Source organism: Marmota marmota, unplaced genomic scaffold, assembly GCF_001458135.2.
Source record: "Marmota marmota marmota unplaced genomic scaffold, marMar, whole genome shotgun sequence".
Taxonomy (NCBI): Eukaryota; Metazoa; Chordata; class Mammalia; order Rodentia; family Sciuridae; genus Marmota; species Marmota marmota.
In genome coordinates, this window is record NW_026000205.1 from 7,425,339 (window position 1) to 7,440,197 (window position 14,859).

General features: G+C 44.7%; 1 protein-coding gene across 2 annotated transcripts; it reads left to right on the forward strand.

Moving 5' to 3' along the window:
* The first annotated feature begins 6,904 nt into the window (after positions 1 to 6,904).
* On the forward strand, positions 6,905 to 14,859 carry LOC107151438 (cytochrome P450 2A13-like). 2 transcript variants are annotated; one of them, XM_015496823.2, is made up of 9 exons: positions 6,905 to 7,152; positions 7,430 to 7,592; positions 8,472 to 8,621; positions 8,826 to 8,986; positions 10,103 to 10,279; positions 11,215 to 11,356; positions 11,819 to 12,006; positions 12,576 to 12,717; positions 13,238 to 14,859. In XM_015496823.2, the coding sequence occupies exons 1-9, from the start codon at positions 6,976 to 6,978 to the stop codon at positions 13,417 to 13,419; spliced, it is 1,482 nt and encodes a 493-aa protein (XP_015352309.1). In that variant the 5' UTR covers positions 6,905 to 6,975; the 3' UTR covers positions 13,420 to 14,859. The 2 variants fall into 2 exon arrangements, with proteins under 2 accessions (XP_015352309.1, XP_015352310.1); XM_015496824.2 differs by lacking the exon at positions 13,238 to 14,859 and adding an exon at positions 12,857 to 13,136.

Below are 14,859 nucleotides of genomic sequence, written 5' to 3' on the forward strand. Positions count from 1 at the left end.
AACCTACCAGGCACGGTCCTTAAGCCACATTGCTTGTTGTTTAATTAATCAGAAGGGGGGAGATGCTGGGAGCCATTAGCCAAGTAGGTATGACAATTTCCTTGCCAGCGTACCCCATGTTGCTTAGTGGAAGGACTCGTGGAAATAGGACATTTTGCAGTGACATTGCATGTAAGGTGACCTTGCTCAAGGACCAGGGCAGATCCGGGTTTAGGGTGTTCCCGGTTTAGGACAATCCGGGTTTAGGGCGTTCCCGGTTTAGGACAATCCGGGTTTAGGGTGGTTCCAGGTTTAAGGTTATTCCTGCTGGGAATAGGGCGTATCCTGCTGCCTGAGTTCCCCTTGAGTTCTCACGGGATTCAGACAGTATTTGGGGGGAGACAGAAGCCCAGTGGGGGTGGATTTGGGCAGAGAACGTGGATTTCCCCAGAACGTGATTGTAGAGTGCTGGTGTGAGTTCGGGAATAAAGAGTTGCTGTTTGAATCTACAAGCTGTGTGGTGGCTCGTGATTTTGTGCCCAGCCAGACTGCGGCAGATAAGAATCATGTGATCATCTCAATAGATGCAGAAAAAGCATTTGACAAAATATAGCACCCCTTCCTGTTCAAAATACTAGAAAAACTTGAGATAACAGGAACATATCTCAACATCGTAAAGGCTATCTACACCAAGCCCCAGGCCAACATCATTGTAAATGGAGAAAAATTGAAGGTATTTCCTCTAAAAACTGGAACAAGACAGGGATGCCTTCTTTCACCACTTCTATTTAACACAGTTCTTGAAACACTGGTAAGAGCAATTAGACAGATGAAAGAAATTAAAGGGATACATATAGGAAAGAACTTATTTGCTGACGATATGATTCTATACCTAGAAAACCCAAAAACACTCCACCAGGAAACTTCTAGAACTAGAAAATGAATTCAGCAAAGTAGCAGGTTATAAAATCAACACCCATAAATCAAAGGTATTTCAAAGGAAATGAGGAAAACTACCCCATTTACAATAGCCTCAAAAAATAAAATAAAATACTTGGGAATCAACTTAATGAAAGAAGTGAAAGATCTATACAATGAAAATTACAGAACCCTAAAGAAAGAAATCAAAGAAGACCTTAGAAGATGAAAAGATCTATCTTGCTCTTGGATAGGCAGAATTAATATTATCAAAATGACCATACTACCAAAAGCACTACACAGATTTAATGCAATTCTGATCAAAATACCAATGGCATTCCTCATAGAAATAGAAAAAGCAATCATGAAATTCATCTGGAAAAATAAGAGACCCAGAATAGCTAAAGCCATCCTTAGCAGGAAGAATGAAGCAGGTGGCATCACTATACCACACCTTAAACTATACTATAGAGCAATAGTAACAAAAACAGCATGGTATTGGCACCAAAACAGACTGGTAGACCAATGGTACAGAATAGAGGACACAGAGACTAACCCACAAAATTATAATTATCTTATATTAGACAAAGGTGCCAAAAACATGCATTGGAGAAAAGATAACCTCTTCAACAAATGGTGCTGGGAAAACTGGAAATCCATATGCAACAAAATGAAATTAAACCCCTATCTCTCACCATGCACAAAACTGAATTCAAAGTGGATTGAGGATATAGGAATTAAACCAGAGACTCTCTGTTTAATAGAAGAAAAAGTAGGCCCTAATATTCATCATGTGGGATTAGGCCCCAACTTCCTTAATAAGACTCCTATAGTGCAAGAATTAAAACCAAGAATCAATAAACAGGATGGAGTAAAACTAAAAAGTTTCTTCTCAGCAAAAGAAACAATCTGTGAGATGAATAGAGAACCTACATCTTGGGAGCAAATTTTTACCCCTCACACAACAGATAGAGCACTAATCTCTATGGTATATATAGAACTCAAAAAACTAAACATCAAAAAACAAATAACCCCATCAATAAATAGGCCAAGGACATGAACACACACTTCTCAGAAGGTTATTCAATCAATCAACAAATATATGAAAAAATGTTCATCATCTCTAGTAATTAGAGAAATGAAAATCAAAATTACTCTAAGATACCATCTCACTTCAAGTCAGAATGGCAGCTATTATGAAGACAAACAACAATAAGTGTTGGCAAGGATGTGGGGGGAAAGAAACACTCATACATTGCTGGTGGCACTGCAAATTGGTGCAGCCAATATGGAAAGCAGTATGGAGATTCCTTGGAAACTTGGAATGGAACCACCATTTCACCCAGCTATCCCTCTCCTTGGTCTATACCCAAAGGACTTAAAAACAGCATACTACAGGGACATAGCCACATCGATGTTTATAGCAGCACAATCCACAATAGCTAAACTGTGGAAACCAACCTAGATGCCCTTCAGTAGATGAATGGATTAAAAAATGTGGTATATATACCCAATAGAATATTACTCAGCAATAAAATAGAATAAAATCATGGCATTTTCAGGTAAATGGATGCAGTTGGAGAAGATAATGCTAAGTGAAGTTAGCCAATCCCAAAAAAACAAATGGCAAATGTTTTCTCTGATATAAGGTTACTGATTTATAGTGAGATAGGGAGAGGGAGCATGGGAAGAATAGATGAATTCTAGATAGGGCAGAGGGGTGGGAGAGGATGGGAGAGGGCAGAGGGTTAGCAATGATGGTGGAATGTGATGGACATCATTATCCAAAGTGCATGTATGAAGACATGAATTGGTGTGAACATACTTTATATACAGAGATATGAAAAATTAGGTTCTACATGTGAAATAAGAATTATAATGTATTTAAAAAATAAAGGCTGGGGATGTGGCTCAAGTGGTAGCGCGCTTGCCTGGCATGCGCGTGGCGCTGGGTTCGATCCTCAGTACCCCATAAAAAAATAAAATAGGGGCTGGGGATGTGGCTCAAGGAGTAGCGTGCTCGCCTGGCATGCGCGGGGCGCTGGGTTCATCCTCAACACCACATAAAAATAAAATAAAGATGTTGTGTCCACCAAAAACTAAAATAAATAAATAAATATTTTTTTAAAATTCTCTCTCTCTCTTTAAAAAATAAAAAAAAAATAAATATAAATAAAAGCAATTTTTAAAAAGTGGGGAAAAGATGTAAAGGTAAAATATAGATTTGACAGATTTTTAGAACATCCCATTATACTACATAAATATGTTCAATAGTTTGTCATTATAAAAATTAATTCATTTCATTTTTAAAGAGTTGTTTAATTTTTCTTCCAACTTAATGTAGATGTTCTTTATGTTTCCCTCTGCCTGCTTACATACTTTTGCTGCAACTCATAGTTTATATATTGTTTTTGTTGTCATTCTTTCAGTATTTTATAAACTGTCTCATGATTTATCCTTCCCCCCATTGCTGTTAAAAATGTTTACTTAACCATGATTGACTCATTTCACAATGTGTGCATACACCAAAACATCATGAGATCTCCCCTAAATATGTACAATTTCTTGCATCATTAAGGGAAATCTAACCCATTATCTATCAAGAACTGAAACTTAGGACTTGGTGGGATAAAATTAAGAGCAATTTAAAATGTCCAGTTAAATTTTTGAGTATTTTAATTTCCACCTTTTTGTGAATTTTGCTATTTCCCTTCTGTTACTGATTTCTACCTTCACTCTTTTGTGGTCAGAAAAAATACATTTTATCATTTTAATATTTTTTTTAATTTATTGATCCTTACTTGGTGACTTAACATATGCCTAACCTAGAGAATGTTCCGTGTGCAGTCGAGAAGAAGGTACATTCCACTACTGTCTTCCCAGGTCATTTCACCTGTCTGCCCTCTTGCAACATGACCTAGGAGGATGCTGGCTGAGGGAGGTCCTGGGTTCACTCTGGAAAAGTCATTGCTCTTGAGAGTACACTGGGTACATTACTCTGCTAGGTTTCCTATTTGGGGACAGATAATCTAGTCACAGATAAAGACAAGAAGAGAACATGCTATACATAGTAGAGAGACCCAGAAAACTTGCATTCTTTCACAATTGCTTTCTTTTCTAGAAGACTCTAGAAGGTGTAGTACAGACCTTTCTTCTGAAATACTGGTGTACATCAACTGTCCACGATACTTTGCGAAAGACTATGAAAACAGAATAATGTCAAATTTGAAAAAATGCTTAAAATTTACAATCCCAGTATTTTTTGAGCTAAGATTATTTGGTTTATATTTCATGAAGTGAAGGATCATTTAGTAAATGCCAACAGGCAGGTGGAAATCTATAAACCAAAAAACAGAAAGTAAGAGCTCTGACCACATAAGTTTCAGAAAATGCAGTCACCTTTTCAAGGTAACAATATAAAGAAGGCATAAAGTTAGTATCCAAATGATATCTTTAGACTTTCTCATAACCTTATTTTTACCCATAAAACCAGAACAAGATCCATTATGCAGAATGGGAAACTGAGGCCTAGCAAGAGGAAGGAACATTCCTGGGTTCACAAGTAGCTCACTCAAGAAGCCTGTCCCAAAACTCTGCCAACAGATATATGTCTCTCCATGTGACAACAGACACTGATCCCTCACTTCATGTTTCAGAGACATCAGCAAGGACAAACACATCACCTCTGCATCTCCAGTACTTCTCCCATTCTCAGCCTATGCAACCACTTGTGGGTGGCTTACTGGAGACTGTCTGAAGCCAGAGCCCTTCCTAATGCCACTTTCACAGAGTATGAAATTGTTCAAACATCATCCTCCTTCCCATTCAAAAAGGAAAAAGGACAGAACCCAGGTGCAGGCTAGTGATCGGTATTATGAGGTTTGATACCTGCCAAGCTTGGGTTAATATTCTTCCCCACCTTTTCCACCTCCAAGCTCAACAAACAACTCCCCTCTCTATGCTTTTTCCTCTGACCCTTGTCCCTCCCCATTGGTCTCAGAGAACAGGAGCCACGAATACTTTGCGCAAGATGATAGTACTGAAAGTGCTGAACTCGCCCATTTCCACTTGTTCAAATTTAGAAGCTCCTGGGCAGCTCATAACCAGGAAGGTCCACTATCAGACCCTATCAAGTGTCAACCTAGGGCAACTCCCAGGGTAAAACTGAGGTCAATCTCAAGCCCCCAAATGACCAATCTTATATTCAACCTAATGCTTATGTCAGTACATGCTGGTTCCAACCTCAGAGCTACAGGGTGCCATCTTACATTTTCCTGAACGCAATCTCAATGGCTGCCTGAACCCAGGCTTACAATCATCTTGGCACTAAAGGTGCATGTGATAATAACTTCAGTGACAACTTCTTTTCCAACCTAGTATATACTAGGGAGAAACCTAGTGCCACCCTAATGCCTTCCCTCGATGGGCCCACCTTATGCAGATATCAGAACCGCCAGTATAATCCCAATGTTCACTGATGGTGCCAATATCAAAATGCACATGCTACTAAATTTGGTCCCCATGTGGCCACCAGGGTGGGCTAAGCCAGGTAATAAAGGGAGAAGGGAAAACCACTAAAATCCAAGCTCCCTCCCTTATTACCTCAGTGAGGTTGATAATGAACCAGTCCATCATCACAAAGATTGGGAAAAAAAAAATCACACACACACAGACTTAGTCTTCCAGGAAAACCAAAACCTCAACAAAGGAAAACTGTCCTTACTTTTAAACCAGAATTCCAAGGGAAGGACAGTAGGGCCACTCATCCTTTCTCTGCTCATACCCTCAGCATCCTAGAACCCACCTCTATTCACCACACTGAAGTTTACCAAGACCTCTCTGGCTACAGTACCCTCTGTCTGCTAATAACAGACCATGAGAAGCCAGGAACCATCCCTAAAGGACACTTAACACAACCTCAGGTACTACCTTTTCTGCCCAAGTGTTCCCTTTCCACTGGTGGGAAACCAATGCCCAGAAAGGGGAAACAGAAGGCAGAGTAGGGCAACAGGCATAAGGCCATTTGCCTAAGGGCTTCTCATGGATGTAGGCCCTGCTCACCTTCTCAGCTCTGTCTTCAGTACACACGTGTAAAAAGGGAAACATTACTAATAATGATAACAGTAATAGAAATTATTGAATAAAACTAATAAGCTTCTGTAAGTATCTGGGTAGGAATCCAGCAGGTATTTTCATTAAACAGAACCCATGGAACATCAGGGGTTTCCCACCGTATTCTTCGTGGTTATTACTATTTCTCAAGGCCTGGCCAGAGTCCCTCTGTAACTGTGACTCCGAGTTACTCTTCTACAGCTGTATAAAAAGTTCCACTGATAATGTGACTCTGATATTCTACCCCTTTCCCAGCAGCAGATGGGCTTGAAACTGAAGATTGGAGGACCTCAATTCTGCCCATCCTGGCCTCACCTCGAGGTTCCCATGAAGAGGCTGGGCATCAAGAGCACAGGAATAAAGCCAGTGGGTCAAGACCTGGGCTCAGGTGCTCACTAAAGTTTCCTGCTGGGCTTTGCACATAGGACTTCTATGTCCACAGCTCTAGGTCTCTTTCACTCCAAATTCTCAAATCTATAACCCTGGAATCTCCATTCCTGAGTTCCTGAAGCTATGTCCCTCCTCACTGAAGGACCCCAAATCCACAGCCACACATTCTATCTCATTCCAATGAAATCTAGGACTTTGAATTTTATCTCAGACTCCAAAATCTATATCAGGCCCTTTCTCAATCTGGGAATCCAAATACAAAGCGCAGGTACTCAACCACATAAATATTCCAATGGAGCAGAACTCTCACGTCCATAAATCCACACTCTTTAGGCACCTCTTCAAGTGCTACAATTCAGCCTGGAGTCCCGTTGACTATGAGTCTTCCCTTAATTCCCCCTCCTCCTTCCTGGCCATGGGTGTTGCAACATAGGCAGGATGCATGTTGGGAGATAGCATTAGGAACTAAAATGAAGCAATTATATAAACAAGTGCAAAGGCCACCCTTCTATCTCTGGGAGTATAAAGGCAAACCATCGCAGCCATCAACACCTGTCTATCATCCACACTGCCACCATGCTGGCCTCAGAGATCCTTCTGGTGGCTTTGCTGGCCTGCCTGAGCATGATAGTGTTCAAGTTGGTCTCACAGAGGAGTCTGCAGCAGAAGCTGCCTCCAGGACCCACTCCACTGCCCTTCATCGGGAACTACCTGCAGCTGGACACAAACCAGATGTACAACTGCCTCATGAAGGTGCCACCAGCCAGGGAAATGAGTAGAATGACATGGGCATGGGACCTCCCCAGTTTTTCTTGGGCTTTGTGTCAGAGGATTGACCGTGATGAGTCAGAGTCTTAGAAGGGGGGTTATTTAAAGGTTCAGCAGCCAGTTCCTAGCCAGAAAAGACTAGATCTTAGGATTTCACCTAGACTATCAGAACTTGGGAGAAACACATCCCAGACTCTGATTTCTGGGTCCTGGACAAATTCAGGTCATGACTCTTGTAACCATTCCCACCTACCCTGATCAGATGAGCAAGCACTATGGCCCTGTGTTCAAGATCCACCTGGGGACTCGCCGGGTCGTGGTGTTGTGTGGATACGATGCAGTAAAGGAGGCGCTGGTGGATCAGGCTGAGGAGTTCAGTGGGCGAGGCCAGCAGGCCACCTTTGACCACCTCTTCAAAGGTTATGGTAAGTGGGACAGCACATAGGGGAAGGTGGCCAGGTAAACTTGGTGGCCTCAATTCCCTCAGTTCCCTCCTTTACTCACCAGCCCCTCAAGGCTATGGGAAGCCCTTTGCTGATCTTCTCTCTTCATCTTTATCCATCACTGCCTCTCCTGTGTGGGACTATGGGCTGTTCTAAACTTTCTGGGTCCTAATTTCTCGTCCCCCTCTCTGTCCCGCTCTCCCTAACATCTCTCTCTATCTCTGGCTCTGCCTCCTCCCTCAGTGTCTTCTTTCCTGCATTGATCCCTCCTTAGAACCTTGTGAGAGTCCCCCATTGGAGTCCTGCTCCTCGGACTTTATCTGATCCTTTGTCATCCTCAGCTTCTGTGCTTCCCCGGGACTCTTTTTCTATCCCTCTGTTTCTTTCTTCTCCCTCTATCAGAATCTCACACCATGTCTTTCAAAGTCCCCATGCCTCCATCTCCATGCAGCAATCTTTCCTTTCTCCTGATACTTTCGCGTTTTTCCTCCTATTTTTCATCCTTCTGCAGTTCAGCTTTATATCCACCTCCAGGTCTTGACTCTCTCCTCTCTCCTCTCTCCTCCCTCTGACACTGTCCCTTCTCTCTCTCTTTTCTTGCCTCCATTGGACTGTCCCTGTATCTCCCTTTCTCAGGATACATCTGTCTTCCCTCCCCCTGACTATCTTCTTCAGAAAGTCTTCTTCCAACTCAGCCTCCTCTTTCTGGAAGTATCTGGCACTGCTCTGAGTTTGTAAATCTTAACGCTGTCCCACGCTCGCTGTAGATTCAACTTGGTTCCACTGCTTTCCTCTCAGGAGCTCCTCAGGGATTGGTCATGGTTCCTCCAGCCTCTCTCCTCCCTCTGTTCACTTCCCCAGGTGTGGCATTTGGCAATGGAGACCGTGGGAAACAACTCAGGCGTTTCTCCATCACCACACTGCGGGACTTTGGTGTGGGCAAGCGGGGTATTGAGGAACGCATCCAGGAGGAGGCGGGCTTCCTCATCGAGGCCCTGCGAGGCACACATGGTGAGCAAGGGGCCGAGAGTGATTGGGAAGGAGAAAGAAAACACCCAATGCAAAAGACCTGTGGGCTGTGCTTTGGAATGGTGATAACATGTGGGAGTTAGTGCATCGCTGCAGTGCCCTACTTGAATCCTCAGACTGGCATCTCACCACCCAGTTGACTCTCTCCCAATCCCACTCTCTCCCCTACCCTGCCCCACCTCACAGGCGCCTACATTGATACCACCTTCTACTTGAGCAAAACAGTTGCCAACGTTATTAGTTCCATTGTCTTTGGAGATCGCTTCGACTATGAGGACAAAGAGTTACTGTCACTGCTGCAGATGATGGGGCGAATCAACAAATTTGCAGCTTCTCCCACGGGGCAGGTGACCTATTCCAGTTTTGCCCTACCAGGCCCCTACTAAAATCTCCCACACCTGGCAAAAGGTTCCCCAAATCCCCATATTTTTCCACACAAGGCCCCTCTAAACCAGGCCACACTCCTGGGCAACTGCACAGTGGCACAAGAGCCCAGGACTCATGTCCAATATCTAGTCTCCAAGGTCACCTGGATATCTCAGCAGATACCCCACAACACCATCTGCAGGCAAGATAAATGCCTCCACTCAGCTCTCAGCTGAGCAGGTGTTCCCACCCAACATACCTAAACATCTAACAGTTGATCTCTGTCTATTGCTTCTAAATTTCTTCACACCTGAAGAAGTGACCACCTCAGCCCCTTCCAAATACTTGAACACCACACCTGGTACTGCAAAGTGCATGATGCCAAAATCATTTGACCTCTGCACATCTGCCCCAAACCAGCCTACTGGAATATCTAGATTAGTGTCCCCGACACAAGCCACTTAAATACATTAACTACCTGGCACCTCAATCAAGATGAACACAAAAATATCTACTCAGGTTGTTCCCAAAACACCTAATAAGTGTTCTGCAAATCAGCCCACTCACACACCCTACTGAGGTACCCCCTAGGAAGCCCCAAGTGCACCTAAACACATAAACATATCTCCCTCCCACTCTGTACCTGAACTACAGCCACACTTCAATGCCTGAACACCATTACACAATCCCCACATGAAATCCAATAAATATCTAGACAATTGACCATAACTTAGTCTACCTGATTATATAAACACCTACATAGGCAGTGCCCTGTTGTACTCCACCTGAACAGCTCAACATCCTGAATTCCCCCACTCCCAAATCACTTGACCATCTTGACACAACTATAGGTGTGTAACAAACCATCTTCACCTGAATGGGTGAAATTGCATGGAAGCTCACCTAAATTCTTTTTTGGGGGGGAGGGGGGAGGATACCAGGGAATAAATTCTTAGAGTCCTTCACATTTAACCGACATATAAAATTATGTACACGCTTCCATTCCACCTCACTAGTCCCACTCTCATTGGGTTCGGCCCACTGAGAGCTCTCAATCCATCTCTCTTCCCCCCTTGTATCTCTCTTCCCCTCTCCAGCTCTTTGACATATTCCACTCAGTGATGAAGTACCTGCCAGGACCACAGCAACACGTCTTTAAGGACATGCAGGGACTTGAGGACTTCATAGCCAAGAAGGTGGAGCAGAACCAGCGCACTCTGGACCCCAACTCCCCGCGGGACTTCATCGACTCCTTTCTCATCCGCATGAAGGAGGTGCAGTCAGCAGCCAGGGTGGGGAGGTCCACAGTCAAACAGAGGCCAATCAGGCTGGGGAAAGGGGGAGAACAGAAGCCTAATCCTCAAAATTCAGACCACAACTAATCATCACTGTTTCATCTACGGAGCCCTGATGAAAGCCAAGATGAGGGCAGAGACAAAACAAAGAGCAGCAAGCCCTACAACACGCCGTGTGCCTGGAATCACCCCAGTGCTTGACATTGTCCACATACTTAGCACCCATATGCTTTCTTAAACAAGGTCCTATTATGACCCTAAGGTTGTAAATAACAGCACAAGTGGCTTGTCTGTGATCCCTAGCTCAAATCCATGTCTCTCTGATTCTAAGGCTGGAGCAGCTAAGCACCAGACTCTCTAAATGTTCCTACCCCCGTCATCAGATGCACCTGTATGAACAGGTGACCTGGCTTTACTGTGTGACATTGGAGGACTCCCACTCCCATTTGGATGTCAGACTCCCATCGATGCAGAAAGGAGATGGGCCTTTATGCAGTCTGAAATTCAAAGAGTCAGGGAGGGGATTCCTCCAAAGAAACTACAACATGTCTGGGAAAGAAGGAGGATGATCTGGCTTAAAATTCTGTGTCTGCTTCAGAAAATATGTCTCTGTCTCTGACCACCCTGTCTTGACATCCCTGCCCATCCTTCTCACAGTCTATCCCTCTTTCTAAATATTTCTGCAATTTAAATAAGTGAAAAACAGATTGTCAGTCAGGCAACTAGCACCAAAAGAGCATGTCAGGAAGAACCAGCAGCCTGAGAAGAGGCCTGGGAACTGCAGAACCTGCAGATCTAGGTCCCCTCTTCCCACCTCGCGGTCTGGACCTAACAGAGGCAGATCTAAGGAGAAAACCCAGACAGCCCCCAAGGGCATAATAAATGGACTCAGCATGAAGCCTCTCACCCTGCAGGAAAGGAATAACCCCAACACCGAGTTCTACATGAAGAATCTAATAATGACAACACTGGGCCTCTTCTTTGCTGGATCTGAGACTGTCAGTTCAACCTTACGCTTTGGCTTCCTGCTACTCTTGAAGCACCCAGATGTTGCTGGTAAAGTTGGGATGCACAGGGAAAGGGGGACCCACGTACCTTTCCAACACCTCTGAGCCCAACACAATGACCCCACTTCTCCCAGGTCCAAGGAACCTCAGACTCACCCTGCTATGCAGAGATAGGGTGCTATTAAGCTGACAGAAATGAACAGTCTCACTTCCTCTGAAAATATCGGAAGTGTCTGAACCATTGGGTAAATGGCTCCTCTGCTGAGCATACAAGTGCCACATTCCAACCTCCAGGGTCTCCTGGACTCCTCCCTTTGCTTCCCCTATGATTCTAGAATGAACAAGTTAACAGGGCCATTGGCCAAAATTTTCATATGACCAACATCTGTTTTCAATTGTCCACATGCATGTCATACATAGATATGTGCCATGTATCCAGATTTACATATTGGGACTATCATCCTACTCTGAGGCCCCTGGATAGCTAAACATATTCTCTCTTCTCTCCCAGCCAAAGTCCATGAGGAGATTGACCGGGTGATTGGCAGGAACCGACAGCCCAAGTTTGAGGATCGTACCAACATGCCCTACACAGAAGCTGTGATCCATGAGATCCAAAGATTTGCAAATTTTACCCCCATGGGTGTGGCTCACAAGGTCACCAAGGACACCATATTTCGAGACTTCCTCCTCCCAAAGGTTCTGCTCTGCCCAGCCTAATGGGACCGGCAACCCACTCCCTGGGGCCCCAGAACTCCCTTTCTATTGAAAGCTTTCCATTCTCTGTCCCCATCACAAAGAATTCCTCAACCACCTTCTGCCTTCAGTCTTCCCACCCAGGGTCTCCTGCTTCCAATGACTCCCATAGACTTAATGCCTCCAGAGATTCACTACAGTCCCTCAATTTTTTGTCTGAGGGCACATGAATCTCCTAGTACCCCCAACCTCCTTCCTTGAGAGACACAGACTGAGTATGCCCCAACCACCTTCTCTGGGACATAGACCCAGAATCTCCCACTCAGCCCATCTCAGTGAATATGAGCCACTAAGTCCCCCAAATTTCCCAAACCAGGAGACACAGAGTACACCTTCCCTGAACGTCCTGACTCAGAGACATCAACCTCATGTCCCCCAAAGCTCCTGCCACAGAACCCCAACTCCCTCACCTCCACTTCCCTTCACCCCAGCACTCTGATTCCCCTGCTTATGTTTCTCAGTGCTCTCATCCCTGAACCCTCTGATAAAGTCCCCTTCCTCCCCCTGCCAAGGACACTGAAGTGTTCCCTATGCTGGGCTCCCTGCTCAATGACCCCAAGTTCTTCTCCACACCTGACGACTTCAACCCCCAGCACTTCCTGGATGACAAGGGACAGCTGAAGAAGATTGATGCTGACGTGCCCTTTTCCATGGGTAAGAGACTAGGGGGGCGGGCTCACACCCAAGTAGGCTCCTTCATCCCAGCTCCTCTCCCAGTGCAGCCTTGTGTCTTCCTCCAGCTGGGAAGTCCCTCTTTGAAACTACCCTCTAGTCAGACAGTTGTACTCCCCAGAACTCCCCAGCACCAAGGATCTGCGCCAAGACCAGAAGGAAGAGATCATCTAGCCCCTTTATGAGATGGGGAAAATAAAGACTCAGAGTAAGTCAGAGTACTTTCCAGGAACACACAAGAAAATCTTCAGACTCTTGGAAAGAAAATGACAGCATAGCAGCCATATTTGAGGATGTAACTGGGGGAAGGGGCACTTAAACTTCCCAGTGCTGTAATCCGGCATGGATCATCTCACCTCACGTACCAGAGAAACCGAGGCTCAGAGAAGTCTCTGGGGCCACTGTACTGCTACTCCCTGGGAGAATGCCGCAGGGATCTGGTACTGGGGTGAGGCTGCAGAGAGTTGGCTTCACCTCAGCCCCTCCCTCCTCTCCTCTTCAGGAAAGCGGTACTGCTTGGGAGAAGGCCTGGCTAGAATGGAGCTCTTTCTCTTCCTCACCACCATCTTGCAGAACTTCTGCTTCAAGTCCCCGAAAGCACCCCAAGACTTAGATGTGTCGGCTAAGTCCTTGGGCTTTACCAGGATCCTAACAAATTACACCATAGCCTTCCTGCCCCGCTGAGTCTGTGCTGTGCAGGGGCTTGGGGGAGGGGAGGAGCCAGGGGCGGGACCAGTGGGAGGGGCAGGGCTAAGAAAACTGGTGAGAAAGCAGAGGAAAGAAGAGGTCAGATGGACAGGAGGAGAAGGAAAGGCACAGATTATTCACCTTGCTCAAGATAGGTCCTTAAAAGCTGGGATGTGCTGTGGACAACACCAATAATAGTAACAGCTACGATTCATTGAGCAAGAATTCTGTCAGCTGTGCTAAAAACATCACATTCTCTCCCCACGCTTGTTCTTTCCCATTTTACAGGTGACACAACTGAGGCTTAGGAAGTTAGAGGTACTCATTCAGGTGAGTCTCATAGAACATACATGTCCAGCAAGTACTTGAACACAGATCTATGCCAGAAATCCTTTGGCAGACTCTAAAATGTCACCTCTTCCCCCAATAAAATCACAGCAAGAACATAGTACATTATCACACAGGCAGAACAGGCCTTTCTGGGGGTTTTCAGAGCCCTGGCAGGCAGCTAATCTGGCTTCACCACACACTTGCCCACGCTTTGCTCACTGTGCACACAAAGGACATCAAAGTTCTTGCCCTCCACCAGGTAAAGCCATCGTGTCTGACTCAGATAGTTTAGAGAAAGTTTCTCTAAACTATCTGAGTCAGACAAAATGGGACATGTTAACAAGTCAGTGTCAAGAGTCAACAATAAAGCTCTTAATTATCTGTGTGAGGGAGAAAAAACACTTTCAGAGAGGGCTTAGAGGACACTGAATCAGAATGCAGCCATGAGTATGTGTGTGTTCATACACAGGCCACATGAAAGAGTGACTAGAATGTGACCTCTAGTGTGACTGAATGCTCTTCTCAGGGTAAGAATGAACGTTTATTCTGCCAGGAGTTTCTGAAGGTGGGTCTCTTTCTGACTGATTGGAACCCACTTTAAGACTCAGCTAAGAGCTTCACAATTTCCAGCCTGCTTTCAAATGAATTAGTGCCAATCCCCTTAGAAGTGAGATCCTTCAGGTTGTCTTCTATCATAGAACATACATGTCCAGCAAGTACTTGAACACAGATCTATCTAAGTGGAAGCCTCTTAGAGAGGAAAAGGGGGAAGAGAGTGGGATCTCATGAAAAGAGAAGGAGGCCAGTAGAGAAGAGACCAGACAAGGGTGGGAAGGGATGGAAAGGAGAGGTCTGGGGAACTGAATTGAACAAATTATATGACTGTATTGTGTATATGAACAAATATGTAACAATGAATTCTAATATTATGTATAATTTTAATGCACCAATAAAAGAAAAAAGAATAGAGGAAGAGATCAAGGGGAGAAAGGAGGGGAGGGAAAAGGAAGTACTGGGGAATAAAATGGAACATATTATGTGCACGTAAATATATGTCACAATGACCCCCACTACTGTGTATAATTAAAATACGCCAGAAAAAAAATA

Coding starts and splice junctions, on each gene's coding strand:
- LOC107151438 (XM_015496823.2), top strand. CDS start 6,976: ATGCTGGCCTCAGAGATCCTTCTGGTGGCTTTGCTGGCCTGCCTGAGC. Junction 7,593..8,471: donor CCACCTCTTCAAAGGTTATG/GTAAGTGGGACA, acceptor TCACTTCCCCAG/GTGTGGCATTTGGCAATGGA. Junction 10,280..11,214: donor TTCTCATCCGCATGAAGGAG/GTGCAGTCAGCA, acceptor CTCACCCTGCAG/GAAAGGAATAACCCCAACAC.